At 59.2% G+C, this 16577-nt stretch overlaps 1 protein-coding gene across 1 annotated transcript; it reads right to left on the bottom strand.

Moving 5' to 3' along the window:
* Positions 1-406: 406 nt before the first annotated feature.
* On the bottom strand, positions 407-13856 carry GBX1 (gastrulation brain homeobox 1). The gene is made up of 2 exons (XM_032785196.1): positions 13350-13856; positions 407-966 (listed from the first exon to the last, which is right to left on the bottom strand). The coding sequence occupies exons 1-2, from the start codon at positions 13807-13809 to the stop codon at positions 446-448; spliced, it is 981 nt and encodes a 326-aa protein (XP_032641087.1). The 5' UTR covers positions 13810-13856; the 3' UTR covers positions 407-445.
* Between the last annotated feature and the right edge of the window lie 2721 nt (positions 13857-16577).

Raw genomic sequence — 16577 nt, 5'->3', positions numbered from 1 at the left:
GGGGAAGAGAGGGCGGCATGCGGAGGTAGGGGGCCTGGAGAACCCACAGACTGATCATTGCACACAGGAGCCCAGTACCAGCTAGAGCCCCATGCCGCCCGGAGGCAGCCCTGCACTCCCCCAGACAGACAGACACACAATTCCATATGTACAGACTTTACACAGAATAAATAAGGGATATTTACAGAGAGAGGTTTGTGAGCAGCGGCTGGAGCACAAATGGTTAAAACGCCCCCTGCAGCACCGCCTTACAGGTCTGCACTGGAGCATCTCCCTTTGCTGCAGCATCCGGAGTGGGAGATTGGGGCAGCCCTGGGCCCGCTCGGCCATGCAAGGCAGGCCCCTCTGCCAGCCATGGCATGTGCCTACTAGTTTGCAGCCAGGGGCATTTGGCGTTTTCCTCCCACAGAGTTTCTGAGCTGGAGCCTGGAGCGTGTGACAGGGCTCAGGGCCGGCTGCCCTGCTCTATCTGCTGGTGCTGGCTGCGCACGGCGAACCTGTTGACGTGCACCGGGATGGGTACCACGATCTTGGGGTTGCGGACGGGCTCACCAGAGCGGTTGTTGACGTTGCCAGCTTTGATGCGTTTCCACTTGGCGCGGCGGTTCTGAAACCAGATCTTGACCTGCACCTCGCTGAGCTTGAGGGCATGGGCGATCTGCGAGCGCTCTGTCAAGCTCAGGTATTTCTTGCAGTGGAATTCCTTCTCCAGCTCCAGCAGCTGCTCGCTGGTGAAGGCCGTGCGCCTCCGGCGGCTCTTCCCTGGGTTGGAGCCAGGGGGTGCCTGCTCCCCACCGGAGCTGCTCTTGGGCTTGGGCTTTGGCCCCAGGCAGCTGGCACTGCTCCCATCCAGGAAACTCTCATCCTCGCTGTCAGGCACCGAGCTCTCCTCTTCCCTCTCACTGCATGGGGTCTCCGATGATTTCACCTCCAGCTTCTCTTCATCGGAGCTGTACGCCTTGCCATCTGCAGCCAAGACAAAGAGCGTTAACCAGGGCACCTGCACGGGGTGAGGCAGCCAGTCTGCTGGGCCAACACCCCCCAGCTCAGAGCCTTGTTTGCACCGGTGTCCCTGTGGGTCCCAAGGGCAAAGGAGCCCCCAGCACTTTAGCCACCTGCTCTGAGCCAGCCCCGTGGAAAGATAATGATGCCTTGTCTGCAGTAGGGCTCACCCTGTCACTCCTGCCTACCCCCCCACACTGGCCCACTGCACCAGTGCAAAGCACCAGAGCAGGGCACAGCAGGAGGAGTCTCCCCCATGTGTCCCATGCCAGGAGGGGGAGGGAAAGATGAGGGACAGTTTCTGGGTTTGGTGCCCTCCTTGCCACCCATGCGTCTGAGCAGAACTCCTGTCTGCCTGGAAGTCACCAGGCTCCAGCCCAGACTCAGCAGATGTGAGGCTCACTGGATCGAGTCAGGTGCTCTGCAGCATGTGCATGCTTGGGGGTACAGGGCACATGCTTTGGGAGGTCATTTTCCCCTGCAGTTACCGCAATGTCCATCTCCGCCCGGCTCTGCTGCTAATAGTCCCGGCAGGGAACAGCTCTCAGCTCCTGGGAAATAAATGAGTGTCGCTTCCCATCCCCTTCAGCCCGGCCAAGGTTCTGGGCTGCCTTGGTTGAGATGAGGGCTCGTTATTCCAGCTCGCATTAGCCACACTCACAGAGCACCTCCCCGCCACTGTGTCACAGACTCCGCAGCAATGCCCCAGGCCCAGCTGTGCTGCTCCAAGCCAGCCTCCAGCAGGTTCCTCACTGGGTGTGCTTGGTCTGAGCAGAGTCTGGCCAGCTCAGTGGTCTCCAGGCTATGTGGACCGCCAGGGCCTGGGTCAGCCCCCAAGGGAGGTGGGGAGGGAGCATCACCCAGCTACACTCTGGCCTGGCGCCTGGCCCCAGTCGTAGGGCCGGCCCCGGCCCCAGCCCCAGCCTCAGCCCTCAGCTCCCACTCCAGCCCCAGCTCTTGCTCCCCAGACCCCACTCCAGATAAACCATCCCTGACAGGGTGTGTCCAGCCTGGGCTTAAAACCTCCAGTGATGGGCCATCAAGCAAGCTAGGCAGAGCTAACACCAACTTGTCTGGGGTGTCTCCCAGAAGCACAGCACAAAGTTGAAATACAGACAGTATAGACCTAATACTCATAACTTCAACTACAAAGTGATACAGACATACAGACAGCATAATCCTAACCAGTAACCCGTAACCTGGTCTTAGACACCTTATATGACCCCCTTTACATAGGATTTGGTGCCACTACAGGACCTTGGTTGCAACCCATGTTCTATATGGTCCCAGTTTATATCAATAACGTTACACCCCCCTCTGACAACAAAAATGACTACACTACCCCAGGAGGAGGGACTGAAGTGTGAGCCCATCTGAGTCCTGCTGCTCTGGGCAGGGGGCCAAAGCCAAAGTCCAAGGGCTTTGTCCCAGGCATGAGGCCTGTAACCTGAGCCCCATCACTCTGGGCTGAAGCCGAAGCCCGAGTCCAGGTGGTGGGGGTCCAGCTCTGGCCCCAGGCCCCAGCCAGTCTAAGGCCAGCCCTGCTGACCCCAGTAAAATGGGGTCATGACCCACAGTTTGAGAAGTGCTGCTCTAGCTCGTGTTTGCAGGTTGTGCTGTGGTTATAGCTACACCAAGTCACCCACTCAAGGAACAGAACCAAAAGCACATGGCGTATGTCTCTCCCCAGCAAGCATGAACAGTCATTGGTGGAAATCTGAAATTTACTTTTGCCAAAAACTGGAACCGTCAAGCTAGATGTTGGGGTTTTGCAGGATTTCTGCTAGTCACCCCACGCTCTGCAGCTCAGAACAGCACATGTCCATTTTAAACCCAACCTCTACTCCCAGTGCCTTCCTGGAAAACAATCCCCTTCTCTTCTGCAGTGGGAGTGGTGCCAGATTCACAACCTTTTAAGTAATGGAGCTAAAGAAAAGCAAAGAGTTCATTCCAGACAGGGTTTTGCCTTCTCCCCATTGCTGGCTCAAGGGGAACTATGCCCAGGCACAGGGTGAGCTCCGAGGAGTTCATAAACCCTGCCTGAGACTTGGCCGACCAACAGCCCTTGCTGGTAGCATCTGTAAACAGAGCAGGCCTGGATTTAGCCCCAGGTCAAGGAGCTGAGAAGCTCCACAGACGCAGGCCAGAGCTGAGCCTCTGCAGGAGCCAGCAGAGCTGGTCCAGTGCCCAGAGCCACTCCAGCACAAAGTCACCTGCTCCAGATTGCACAGCGCTGACTCTCCAGACAAAGCCAGCAGAGACTGGAGCTTCCAGGAGCTATTGGTCTGTTCTCACTGCAGAATTAGCCCGGGTTGGGATGGGTGTTGCCCCAAGCACATCCTTTCCACACGCCAAACCCTATCACTGGAGGGTGGTGGCAGCTTTGCACCTGGGTTAGCCTATGGCCCTAGCAGGCCAGCTAACGGCCATGTGCTGCTTTCACTCCAGTTGGTAAGCTGCCTGCTTTGCAGGGAGGAGACAGGCTACATCACCTGAGTGTCGATAATCCTCCAATGTTGCAAGAAAGTGGGGTTTTCCTCCTTATTGTGTTGTATGTAAGCCTAGGTGAGTCTTACAGTCTTGTATTAAAACTGCGTGCCTCAGTCTCCCTGTGTGCTGCACCAATGGCTAGGTAGTGGAGATAAAGATGTGGCTTTTCCCAAGACCCTCAGGGGCCGGTTTGGCTGCTCCAGCTGCCTGCACATAAGTGATGGGTGGTGCTCTTAATAACCTGAGAGCCAGAAGGGGGTGTGTGACCAGGTGACACTTTGCCCAGGAAGCAAGACGAAGACCAGAGGAGCAGCAATGGGGATGTCGGAGGCCAGGCAGCTGAGTCCAGTTCAGTCTGCAGTGGGGGACTCGAGGTGGAGGTGTCCTGGTGTCTGGCCTGGGATTCCCCCACAATGGACTTGGCAGAAAGTCACTGATTTCTGTGCTAACAAGTTCTGTCCTATGCTCTGTACATGTTGACTAATAAACCTTCTGTTTTACCGGCTGGCTGAGAGTCACAGCTGACTGCAGAGTTGGGTGCAGGGCCCTCTGGCTTCCCCAGGAGCCCCGCCTGGTCAGACTCACCACGGTGAGAACAGGGGTGCTGAATGCTCTGAGGTCAGAACCAGGAAAGGGAAGCCATGTAAACTTCTCGCCTTGGCGACGAGTCCTGACTGGCTTCATGCAGAGCAGTTCCAGAGCATCAGCCTAGTGACTCTGTGACAAATGCCTTCCCACAATTCCCCCATGTGCCCAGAAGGACAAACAAGTTCTCCCACAACTCACTAGGAAAAGAAAAAAAAGAGCCCTGGCATGTGTCTGGAGATGTCCGAGTGACACAGACCAGTCAGTGCAACCCCAGTGAGGACAGGAAGGGTTCTGCAGGGTGGGTGTTAATGTTACACTCCCAGTCCAAGGATGGTTTTAAAACAGAGGTTCTGTTAGACTTCTAGATATATTAACAAGCCAACAAACACACAACAGCCTGCCTAAGCCCCACGCCAGCTCAGTCTCACCAGGACAAACACCACTCTCCTTGCTTCCGCCCCATTCCCTCGTCAGCAGTTCTCCGACCCATAAAGAGACAGGGCACAAGTCAACTCAACCCTGACATTCCTTTTGAGTGCCACACTCAGCCCTTGTCTACACCGCAGTCGCCATAGCAGACACCCTTGCTACAGCAAAGGAAGGAGTTTTCCCCGATTGCTGTACCCGCTCCATCCCTGGCAGAGGTGGTAGCTAGACTAACAGAACTCTTCCACTCACCTAGCACTGTCTCCTCCAGGGCTCAGGATGGCTGAACGCTGCCTCGAGGCTGTGAATTTTTCACACCTCTGAGAGGGACGTAGCTAGGCTGACCTAAGTTAGGTGTAGACCAGGCCTCCCACCCGGGCAGGGGCAGTCCAGGTGCCCAGACCTGGGTACCAGTCCAAGTTAACTCAGCGTGGAAGATAGACCCCGTAAAGCCCCCAGTCAGGAAGCAGAGATGATTGAGGTCACAGTGCTGGGCCCCAGACAACCCCTGTCCAGGGACAAGTCTCCATTCCCCTTCTGCAGCCTTTGCTGACTCCCTGAGCTCCTCACCACCACCCACAGGGTAGCTGTCTGCTTGTGCTAATACTCCACCATGGAGGAGCCGAAAGCATCCCAGGTCCTAGCAGCTGGGCTGAACACATCCCTCCTGGCTGCTGCTGCAGGGAGCCGAGACATGGGCCAGGACCATCTTCTCCTGAAAACAGGGCTGTCCTGCAGCCATCAGAGCTCTGAGCAGAGTAGGCCAGGTCAGAGAGTTTCCATGTCCCAGAGATACAGCCAGACCCAGCTGCAGGGAACGCTCTGGGGTCCAAGAAGCAGCCGAGTTTGTGGGGCCAGGACAACGATTCAGCAACAGCCCCATCACGGCAGCAGGAGCCGCTTCACCCTCAGACCTAGATACAATGGAGCCATGCCTAACCTCAGTAACAGGAGACAACAGTACCAGCACATCCCCGCCTTCTGGGGTCCATCACAACTGCCATTCACACCCAAGCACCTGGGGCAGGTGCCAGCTCACCCTGTACTTTCAGGACAACACCCAGTTCATCTCTGGGCACTGTGGGGACCCCACACATGACCAATCACACAGAATAGTTACCATTTGACTCACTGGTTACTCACCCGGATGAGTCCCACCCCAACAGCTCCATTACCTGCCTGAAAGCCTTGGCGAGAGTCAACAAAAGCATGTCAAGGTCCTCACAAGGCCCATCAGCACCACCTTTTACCCTGTGCTTTGCTGCCTTCCTGGCCTCTGACCAGCCTTCTCTTCTGCACCCCAGACATCCACACCCCTCGGTGCCTCACAAGCCGAGTGTAGGAAAAGAGCTTCCAACCATCTCTGAGCCAGGTACTACATACTGCTGATGCCAGGAGCCATGGCTGCCTCTCCCTGAGCTACAGACACTCTCCCCGCCAGCCAGCAGCACCCATGGGCCTGTCAGCGAAGGAGATGCAGGTTACTCTGACGCCAAGGCCAGGAAGCCCCTACAATCCACAGCCTTCAAGAAGCCACAAGCTGTGAACAGGTCAGACCTTGTCTTATTCCCCTCCCTGCTAGGGGGTGGGACCAAGGACTCACCCCTAAGCCACATCTCCTCTGCCCCATCCATTCTGAACATCAGGGCCACAGATCCCAAAGTCTCAGTAACACAGGCCAGACAACCTGCCACTCATGTGCCCAGCAACTTGTATGCAACCACCACAGTCACTATGAAATTCTAAAACAACCCCACGTGTGGTTTGGGGACCCATCCTGGGTGGGAGGTGTGAGGGTGGGGAGAGAGAAAGAATGGGATGCAGCTGTTTGTGGAATCATAACCCAGTTGTCCCTCTCCAGTCCTGAGGGCTTGGCTGGAGATAAGGGGTTCTCTAAGGTTTGTTCCTTTCCACTCTTAACTCTGCCCCTTTGGTGCATGTCTGGAACTTCACCTCCATTGAATCTGCTTAAGACAAATATTTAACATTTCCCCAGCTAGAGGAAAGCTACAGACTGGACCAGCCAAGGATCCTCATGGTCAAACTGCAGTCACCGTTAGCACCACTGTTCGCCCGTGACATGCAGCGCAATAGGCACCTCAAGGGGCCTGGCACAGTGGGACATGCGGGTACCAGTGATGCAGGAGGGAGAGAGGGGGGACAAGAAAGAGCTCCACTGTTGGGAAAAGGGCTCCAGCTAAGTTCTGATGATAATGGGGGCTCCAGCTACCAGCACAGACCTGGGCAGAGGCCTAACAGAACAGAGGTTAGAGAAACAATGCTGGCGCTTTCATAGAGCCCAGGTGACCGACCGATGCCCTGTGTAAAGCTCCTGGCCACTGTTCCACAGAGCAGCTGGTTCTGGGCACTCGCTGTCCCAACACTGATGGAACGAACAGGTGCTGAGTCCAGAAGTGGCAGTAGCAGCGCCGCTCCCCGTGACCACAATCGAATGAGGTCCTGTGCCTGGAGGAGGTGTGGCCCCACAAAGTGACACTGATGGGGGATTGCAATAGAACAAAGCAGCTGTTCAGAAAGGCCCCCGGGTCAGCTGCAGAGGCAGTAAAATCCCTGCAGGGGCATGGATGCTACTGAGAAACGGAAGACAATAAGAGACGCTCTGAAGGCAACGGAGCTGCAGAACAAAAGGGAGCGAGAAGCGAAGAGGAAGCCAATAGGGCTAAATAGCAGAGGGGCCAGGCTATTTGGGCCACACCCGTACGCTACCTCTGGTGAGAGGGGAGCTGGAAGGGCCAGAGTGGGGCTTGACAGGAAAGAGCGAAGGGTGGGCCAGTGGTTAAGGCCCTTGCCTAGGGCACAGGAGACCAGCATTCAATTTCCTGCTCAGCCATCGGCTTCCTTCGGGGCCTTGAGCAAGTCACTGTGCCTCATTCCCCATCTGGCCGTGGGGAGACCTGCCCCGCCACCCCCAGGAGGCGCTAAGCTGATGGAGCCAGAGACACATCACAGAGACACATGTAACAGGTGCAAAAACAAACGAGAGAGTCTGGATGTCCATCAGAAGCAAGAAGCCTGTGAAGAACTGAGGGGGTCCATTGGATCACCGGGGGTTAAAGGGAGCAATTAAAGATGCCAAAAACATTGCTGAGAAGTGAAGTGATTTCTTTGCATCAGTCTCCATGCAGAGACTGCTGTGGAGATTACCACTCTGGCCCTGCCCTTTTCTCACTATAAAGTTGAGGTGCTCACGGAGATTGAGGTAGCAGAAGTGCTGAAGCAAACTGATCATTTACAAAAGCCACAAGTCCCCAGGCCCAGATGCTCCATCGCCGAATCCTGAAGGCGTTTGAATAGGAAGAGTTGAGCTGCTAGCAAAATATGCAACTTCTTATTAAAAGCCAGCTACTGTCGCCAACTACTGGAGGGGAGCAAATGCATTTTAAAAGAGGATCTTACAGATCAGCCAGCCTCACATCTGTACCTGGGAAACTGGATGAAATCATCATTAAAAATAGTCTATTACAACATCTGGTAGATCACAGTAGGAGAGGGTCTAAACCAGCACATTGTCTTCAAAGGAAAATTGTGTTTTAGAATTGTAGGACTGGAAGGGACCTCGCCAGGTCATGTACTCCCGCTCCCTGCACTCATGGCAGGACTACACATTATCTAGACCATCCGTGACAGGGGTTTGTCCAACCTGCTCTTAAAAACCTCCAGTGACGGAGACTCCACAACCTCCCTGGGCAATTTATTCCAGTGCTTAATCACCCTGACAGATAGGAAGTTTTTCCAAATGTCCAACCTAAACCTCCCTTGCTGCAATTTAAGTCCATTGCTTCTTGTCCTGTCCTCAGAGGTTAAGGAGGACAATTTATCTCCCTCCTTCTTGTAACCACCTTTTATGTACTTGAAAACTGTTCTCATGTCTCCTCTCACTCTTCTCCAGACCAAACAAATCCAGTTTTTTAAATCTTCCCTCATGAGTCATGTTTTCTAGACCTTTAATTTTGCTGATCTCTTAGAATTCTCGGAACACGTCAAAGTAAATGGATAAAGGGAACTGGCTGACAATTTATTGAGATTTTTAAGACTGTCAGAGTGTCAGAGACCAAGGTGTGAAAGGGGAGCTGCTGGAACTGGATAAAAAAGAGCAACAAGTCACCAGAACAAGATATTTATCTAGCCAAGAGACCTGAAGTAGCTGAGCAGCTAACAAAAGCAGCTAACCACAGCAGAGGATTGAAGAGGAGCCCATTTTACACCCATCTTTGAAAAAGGTGCAAGTCATGATTCTGGGAATTACAGACCAGTGACCCTTACTTCACTTTCAACCAATGTACCTCACATAGAAATATAAACAGAGGAACTTGCGATACCAGGGACAAAGTGTGGGGGGGGGGCGGGGGGTTCTTAATGTTTTCCATGAGTACTGGGTGTGCTTTAGTTTCCCCAGTGTATTACACAAATACCTCAAAGTGAGGCAAGGGTGCGTGATTTTTGCAGCGACCCTAGTGGACAGGTGTCACTGACGCTAGCTGCCTGCCACAGATAATGACTGGACACACTAACCTGGCAACTGATGGCCAAGGCCCCTCAACCAGGAGCCAGCCGGCTGCCACAAGCTGGAGCAAGGAGAGGTGGAGATCAGGTGACCTGTTTGTCCAGAGAAGAGACAACCTCAGACTGAGTAGGAGCAGCTGGGTGTGTCAGAGGTTGAGCTGCTGGAAATGAGTCAGTCCCTCAGCTTGGGACTCAGCAAGGAGGGCCAAGGCTCTGGATCCCCCACCAAGATGGACTTTGCAAAATGTTCCTGATTTCTGTACTAACAAGATCTGTTCTACACTGTGTTCCAGTTGTGTATTAAACCTTCTGTTTCCCACGCTGGCTGAGAGTCACTGCGGTTTGGGGGGCAGGGCACTTTGGGGGGAGTGAGGCTCCCCAGGTGTCCCCTACTCACTGCAGGGTGCTCCTGGTGTGAACAGGGGCTGAAAGCTCCAAGGTCAGACCCAGGAGGAGGGGGGGTAAGAGCACACCCCAGGGGAGTCACACTGCCCGAGGGCCCTGTCTGACTTCATTCTCACTGGGTCCAGAGCACCCAACCTGTGCACCCCTGATACAAGGTTGCCCAACCTCTGTAGAGGAAATGAATTAGAAAATGCCTCGGATATCAAATCTTTGTGCATGCAAAGCTGCAGCTAAAGGAGAACAGGTTACCAGTTTGGATTTTTCAGAGGACTGTTGATGATGCTCTGAAGGGAGCGAAGTAAAGACAGGATGAGAGCAGCGGCTCAGTCAGACCAGAAACCAGAGCAGGGCAGAACCAAGAGGCAGGATAAAAGATGGCTGGACTGGGGGCTCAGGGCTTAACCCCTATTGATCTGCAGAGGTGGGTGGGCAGGAGGGGGAAGCCTGCAAATGACATTCAATTATTCAGGTTGCAGGGAGACCAGAGAAGAGTGAGAAACCAGACCCAGCCTGGGAATGGGCAGGGATGGCATTTTGCACTGATCAAGCTAGGAAATGCCTGTTGCTAACAGCGTGTACACACCTCAGGGGTCTAAGGGACGGTCCTGGAACCTCAGAGACCTGCGCCCAGTGTCCAGCCGTAGTCATACAAGCGAAAGTAACATTGGGGTGCTAAGGGATGGCTGGAGACTCCTAGGGAAAGTGCCTAATGCAAGGACACGAGCTGAGTCCAGGTGCCTAGTGCTGGTCACTGGGTCTCAGAGGAGAGGCAGGGAACACACATCTCGGAAGAGAGAGACAGACTGGAGTTGTTACAGAGTGTGGGGGAGTCAGACCCTGCACCCCTCTTACTGAGATTCACCAGGACTCTCAGCCAGCCAGTAAAACAGAAGGTTTATTAGATGACAGGACACAGTCCCAAGCAGAGCCCGTAGGTACAACCAGGACCCCTCAATCAAGTCCTTCTGGGGGGTTCAGGGAGCTTAGACCCCAGCCTGGGGTTCCCTGCGTTGCCCCCCAGCCCAAGACTGAAAACAAAACCCCCTCCAGCAGCTCTCTCCTCCCTCCCCCAGCTCCTCCTCCCCTTTGTTCAGTCTCCCTGGGCAGAAGGTGTCACTTCTCCCAACCCCCCTGTGGCTCAGGTTACAGCTCAGGGAGCTTCCTTCCAGGGAAGTTCCCCATCCGCAATGTTACCCCCCTGTGACATTCCCAGGTCAAATCCGCCCGGCTCCCTGCTCGTCACAGCTTGTTCAAAGGGGATACCACAGGGACACAAAACAATGTTAGACAGTCCCTCTGCAGACCCGCCCCCACCCCAAGAAACTCCTAGGTTTCTCCAGCCATGCCTCCTGCAGGCTGAGGGCAGGGGGGACAACAGAGGTGGCTGCTGGGGGCAGGGAAGAACCTGGCTGGGAGAAATAGCAGCAGACAAGCACCTGTTTCCTGACACAAGGGGAAAACTGATGAAAGGCTGCCCCAGGGTCCCCCGGGCTTCAGGGGGTTCCACTGCTGAGACCTAGACCCAATCCCCCTGCTGGGGGCTCCCCGGAGCGGTAACTGCAGCCCTCGGGCACGGGCTGGCCAGACGCGCTGTGCGGTGCCTGGGGTTGCCAGCCCCCAGGTCGCGGTTGCAGGAGGCCTGTGGGTCCTCATCTCTCTGATGGAGGCAGGGGGGACTTGGACCTTCCGGCCGCTGGCGTCGATGCTGTGGGAATAGAGTTGCCAGCGGCTCCCATCCCTGCAGGGCACCTGGCACCGCCAGACCAGGTCACATCCCCACTGCCACCAGGAAGCAGCACCCACAGCTGGGCGCCAGCACCTCGGAGAGCGCCGCACCCTAGTGCTGGGAGTGGGCCAAGGGGGGTGACCCCAACTCCGGGTACCCTCTGCAGGGCGCACGGTGTGGCCCGGCTCCAGACAGCTTAGCTGAGCTGTGGGCAGCTGCTGCAAGGGGGGTGACCCCCAAGACATCCCACCTGCAAACACTGACACCCCTAGCGCTCCCTCCCGGACACCTCCCTCCCCTTCCCACACCCACCCCGCAAACCCCGGATCCCCCCATGCATGCAGACCCACCCCCAGCCAGAAATCCTGCCGGCCTCCACACCTGGCTACCTTCCCACTCGAGACACCACTGAACTGCTCCGCGGGACACCCCCGGCACAGCTACCCACCTGCGCACCCCCGAACCCCTCCACTGGACACCCCGGCACAGCCACCGGAGCACCCCCACCCCAACTCTATCTTCGTCAGTCCCGCCCCTCCCGTCCCCACCCCGCCAAAGCACACACACACACACTGGCCTGAAATCCAGCCCATGCCGCCACTCCTTGGCATCCCCACCTACTCGCCGGGCACCCCCCTGCCCTCCCGAGCCCGCGCACCCCAAATACCCTCGCGCAGCCAGACCCACCCCGGGCTGGAAATCCCTCCATGCCGTCACACCTTGGCCCACCTCCCACTCTAGACACCCCCGACACAGCCACCTGCGCCCCCCCAACTCTATCCCCGCCGGACAACCCCCACCCGCCCCAAGAGATCTTGGCACAGCCCCCCACCTCCGGACACCCCCGGCGCGGCCACCCTCCTGCGCACACCAACAACGCCATCCCATCACACCTTGGCACAGACACCTACCCAGCCCCGAGCCCCCATCCCGCCAGACACCCATTGGCACAGCCACCCACCCGACACCCCATCCCAGCGGGACACCGTGGCGCGCACACCCCTCCATATAATTAAATGAAAACACCCCCGAAGCCCGGCACTGGGCTGCCCGCGCGGGCAGAGGGGACCCCACAGCCCAGGAGCAACCCCCGCACAAGTGGGTCCCGTCCCATGGGGGGCTGCTAGGGCAGGTGCGTCACACGCCTGGGCATCCCCGAGAGGAGGGGCCGCTACAGCCAGGTCTGTCCCGAACCAAGCCCGCCAGGAACCCCCCCCACACACACATCTACCTGCCACAGAAACAATTTTCTCCTGCACCCAACCGCGGCTCCACCAGCCCCCGGGGCCCTGACCCCCAACAACCCCACGCGCCCCCCCCGAATTATTCCACACCTACAGACCCCTTCCCCACGCCCCCAGGTCTGCCTGGCCTCCTGCACCCCAACCTCGGCTACCCCTGCAGCCTCCTTCACCTCCAGCACCGGCTTCCCCTGTCTCCGTATCCCGGTTCCGCCTGCCCCTCCACCTGCAGTCCCCTTTACTCCTGAGGGTCCCTCTCCCCCTGCAGCCCCCCCTCGCCTCCCAACCCCGGCTCCACCTGCCGCCCCCCTTAGCCCCCTAAATCCAGCTGCACCTGCCCCTTCCTATTAGTCCACCCCACAGCCCCCTTCTCCCAGGGGGTTCCACACTCGCCAGTCCCTCCTCTCTGCACCCCTGGACTCTCTGTCCCCACTGCATCCCACCCCCCATCTCATCTCCAACGCAACCCGTCCCCATGGTCCCTGCCCCCTCCGCCCCAATTCTTCAGCCCTGGTCCCAGCACCACCCAGGACGCTTCCCCCAACTCCAGCTCTGTTTGGTCCAGGGGTGTCTTCTCCGCAGAGCCCCTTTCCCCTGCCTCCTTTCTCGGGTCTTTCCCTATAGCATCCTTATTCCCTCCACCCCCAGTTCTCTCCCTCCATCAGCTCCCGATCACTCCCACCCCGGCAGCCTTCTGCCCCCTCCTCCCGCAGCTCAGGAGCCAGAGCCGATGAGGGGTACGGAGCCTCTTCTCGCCCAGGCTGCATCGCTACCCCCAGAGGGCCGGGACAGCACCGCGCCTTTCCCATGGAACAGGGCTGGCAGCTCCGCTCTGCTCCAGAAGGACGCTCCGGTCCCGGCTGCAGCACCCTTGAGAGGGGTCAGCGCCCACCCCGCAGAAAGTTCCGCTGGCCAGGATGGGCTGGCGGCGGGAGCCCGGCTCTTACCTGCCAGGCTGGGAAAAGGGTCCGGGAAGTGTAGCTGCGGCTCAGGGGGCCCCTTGTCCCGGGCCGGGGGCAGCTCCTCCGCCTCCAAGCTCTCTGCGCTCCGCCTGCAGCCCGGCTCCGGGTTGGTGCGCGCAGCCGGCAGCTCTTGCGCCGGGTAGAAGCCGTCGGGGGGCTCGCTGAAGTTGGGCAGCGCCGTAGTGAGCGCCACCATGGAGGGCACTCCCTGTCCCAGGCTGGCGCAGAAGGTGTTGGTGAGGCGGCCGGCGAAGGACGCCAGCGGGGCTAGCGGGGGGAGGCCGGACTGCAGGGGCGCGTGGGACAGCGCCTGGGGCAGCACCAGCGGCCGGTAGGGCATGAACATGGGGTAACCAGTGTAGAGCAGGTGGCCGGAGCGCGGCGGCGGGGTCCCGATCAGCGAGTCGATGGAGAAGGCGGCCCCTTGGCCGCTGGGTCTCTGCATGGCGAGCGGGCGCTGAGCGCCTCCCGGGCTGGCTGCCCCCACCTCCCTACGGGTTCCAGTGTCCCGGGTCTGGTGTGCGCGGGGCCTCCAACCTCTGCGCGGTGTCCCGGCTCTGAGTCCGCCGGGCTCCCCCTCTGCGCTGCGCGTTCAACCTCTGCGCGGGGTGTCCAGGCTCTGGGCTGCGCGGCTGTGCTCAGCCGGGTTCCTCCTCTACACTGCGCGGGGCGTCCAACCTCTGCGCAGTGCGCGCGGTGTCCCGGCTTTGCGGGGCGCGGGGCGTCCAACCTCTGCGCAGTGCGCGCGGTGTCCCGGCTCTGCGCTGCGCGGGGTGCTCCACCGGGCTCCTCCTCTACACTGCCCGGGACTCCCCCTTTGCGCTGCGCGGGGTCCCTAGGTCCCTTCCTCACACCCCCTCTCGGTCCTGCGGGCTCCTGAGCAGCAGCCCTTCCCCGGAGCCCCGGCAGAGCTGCCTGCCAGCTGCCTTCGAGGGCTGGAGTGGCGGCGCGCTCCGAGGGTCCCCGCAGCCCGGCTCAGCGCGGGGGGTGGGGGCGGGGGCGGGGTGTCACCCTCCGGACTCATCCATCTTCCTCACGCCACGCCTGAGTTCCCCCTTAGCCGCTCGGGGGGCAGGGCCTGGCCCCCGGCGCGCCCGGCCTGGGAAGGCACCGCCCCCCTCCCGCCTAATCAGCTGTGATTAACGCTGATTGATGATCGGTAATTACTGAGGCCGGAGCACAAGGGAGCCGCACAAGGGCGCTTTTGTAGGCAGGGGCGGGCGGGACGGGGGCGGCGCGGTCAGACAGATGCTTTCGCCCGGCAACTTGTCAAGCCTTTCTGCTGCGCTTTGGCTGGGNGGCGCGTGGGGTTGTTGGGGGTCAGGGCCCCGGGGGCTGGTGGAGCCGCGGTTGGGTGCAGGAGAAAATTGTTTCTGTGGCAGGTAGATGTGTGTGGGAGCGGGGATAATGGGGGACCGGGGAGCCCGAGGGGGGTAACGGGCAGCGGGGGTAAGGCGAGGGGGACAGGAAGCCCGAGGGGGGTTGCGGGCAGCGGAGGTCGTGGGGGGACCGGGGAGCCCGAGGGGGGTAACGGGCAGCGGGGATCATGGGGGGACCGGGGAGCCCGAGGGAGGTAACCGGCAGCGGGGGTCATGGGGGGGACTGGGGATCCCGAGACGGGAAGGTGGGGAAGTGGGGGTGGTTACGGGGTAACGGGCCGGGGCCGGAATAATCGGGGGTAGCTTCCCGAATCCCGCACCCAGGAACTGGCCGACCCCCAGAACTGCTCCCAGCGGGACTCGGCGAACTCCCGAGACCGGGCTGGGCCCCCGGGGAACAGCTCCCGAGCCGAGGCCAGGCAGGCGGCTGCACATCGGAGCTGGAGCCCCCTCCACTAATTGGCGCTGATTGGCGCTGATTGCCCCCTTGAGCCAGCCGCACAGTCTCCTGAACCGGCCCCTGATTGCGGGAGGCGGCGGACCCCGCCTAGCCTGATTAGCGCGGAGAGTCGGGCAAGCTAATTACTCGCCAGCCCCCTCCGCGGGGGAGCTGGAGTTCCCGCCCCGGGGCCCTCTCACGGGGGTCCCCTTATCTCCCCCCCCCCACGGGCAGGGCGGGGTCCCACTCCCGGTATCCAGCCCGGGCGCTCGAGGTCCCAGGAGGGGACTCTGGGCAGGAGTGCAGCTTGCCCCACCCTGGGGTGCTGGGGCCTTTCCCAGCTGCTGGAGGGTCTGTGGCTTTCCAAGAAGGAGGGGAGAAAGGGCTGGCCTAGACCTACAGGCATTGCACCAGGAAGGGACCCAGCCCCTCAGTGAAGGCAGGGGTGGGTCCTGCTGGCTGGGCTGGGGGCTGCCCCTGCCATTCCCATTCCCCATGTTTCTTGGGGGCAGGAGGATGCCACAGCCCAGCACCACCCTGGGGGATAATCCCCCTGCTGATTGACATGGAGCCTGGCAGATCCAGCCCCCAGCAATGTTCAGGCCACCTCCAGCTCTGTCTTGTCTCTCTTGCAGGAGCGCCTCCAGGACGGTCTGCACCTCCATGGCCCACTGGGCAGAGCTCCTTTCACAGGAGGGCCCTGTGCCTGCACCTGGTGCTCTGCAGGGTGTGGCCTGGTGTTTAATGTGTGCCTGGGGCTGGGTCCCGACCCCTCTGGGCTTGCCACATTAGTTATGAAAGTAAAAAAAGTGCTTGAAGCCAGGTGCCTCTTTCATTTGTCATTAAGCACTGCGGCAGCCACAGTCCTTGACACAGAACTCATTCGCAGCCCTGGAACTGGAGCTCCAAGCATCACGGCCCACCCCATGGCTCCCCCCAGCACCCACTAGGAGCCTGGGGTGGGGGGAGAGGTTCTTGCTTGTCTCTCATGGTCCCCCGCTTAGGCCTCCCAACACATAGACCAAGAACAAGAATCCCCCACCTGCTCCTCCAGGTCAGCAGCTCTGGCCTCTACACACTGGCCTGGGGCTCTGGGGAACCCTGGCCCCAAACAGTCAGTGACCTGTTCTGGGCCTTAGGACAGCAGCCCACTGCCGGCTGCTGCTCTTGCAGCTGCTCTGGCTGCTCAGAAATTGGCAGTAGCTTTCACCTTCTGTATCCCAGTCAGACGGGAGGGAGGCAAGGGGTTGGTCACTGGCACAGCCTGAGCTGCGGCCCAGCACAGGGTCCACGCAGCTGTTTTTAGCAGGCAAGCTGGCCCCTGTCTACCAGGGCTGGGAGGCTCAGGCCCAGCGGCAGTGTGCACACACCCCTTTTTCTTTAGCCTAGCCTGCT

Source organism: Chelonoidis abingdonii, chromosome 2 (genome assembly GCF_003597395.2).
Source record: "Chelonoidis abingdonii isolate Lonesome George chromosome 2, CheloAbing_2.0, whole genome shotgun sequence".
NCBI classification, from domain to species: Eukaryota; Metazoa; Chordata; order Testudines; family Testudinidae; genus Chelonoidis; species Chelonoidis abingdonii.
The sequence above is the reverse complement of the archived record's forward strand: the minus strand, read 5'-3'. Positions and strand labels throughout refer to the sequence as shown.

Coding starts and splice junctions, on each gene's coding strand:
- GBX1 (XM_032785196.1), bottom strand. CDS start 13,809: ATGCAGAGACCCAGCGGCCAAGGGGCCGCCTTCTCCATCGACTCGCTG. Junction 967..13,349: donor CCCTTTTCCCAGCCTGGCAG/GTAAGAGCCGGG, acceptor TCTTGGCTGCAG/ATGGCAAGGCGTACAGCTCC.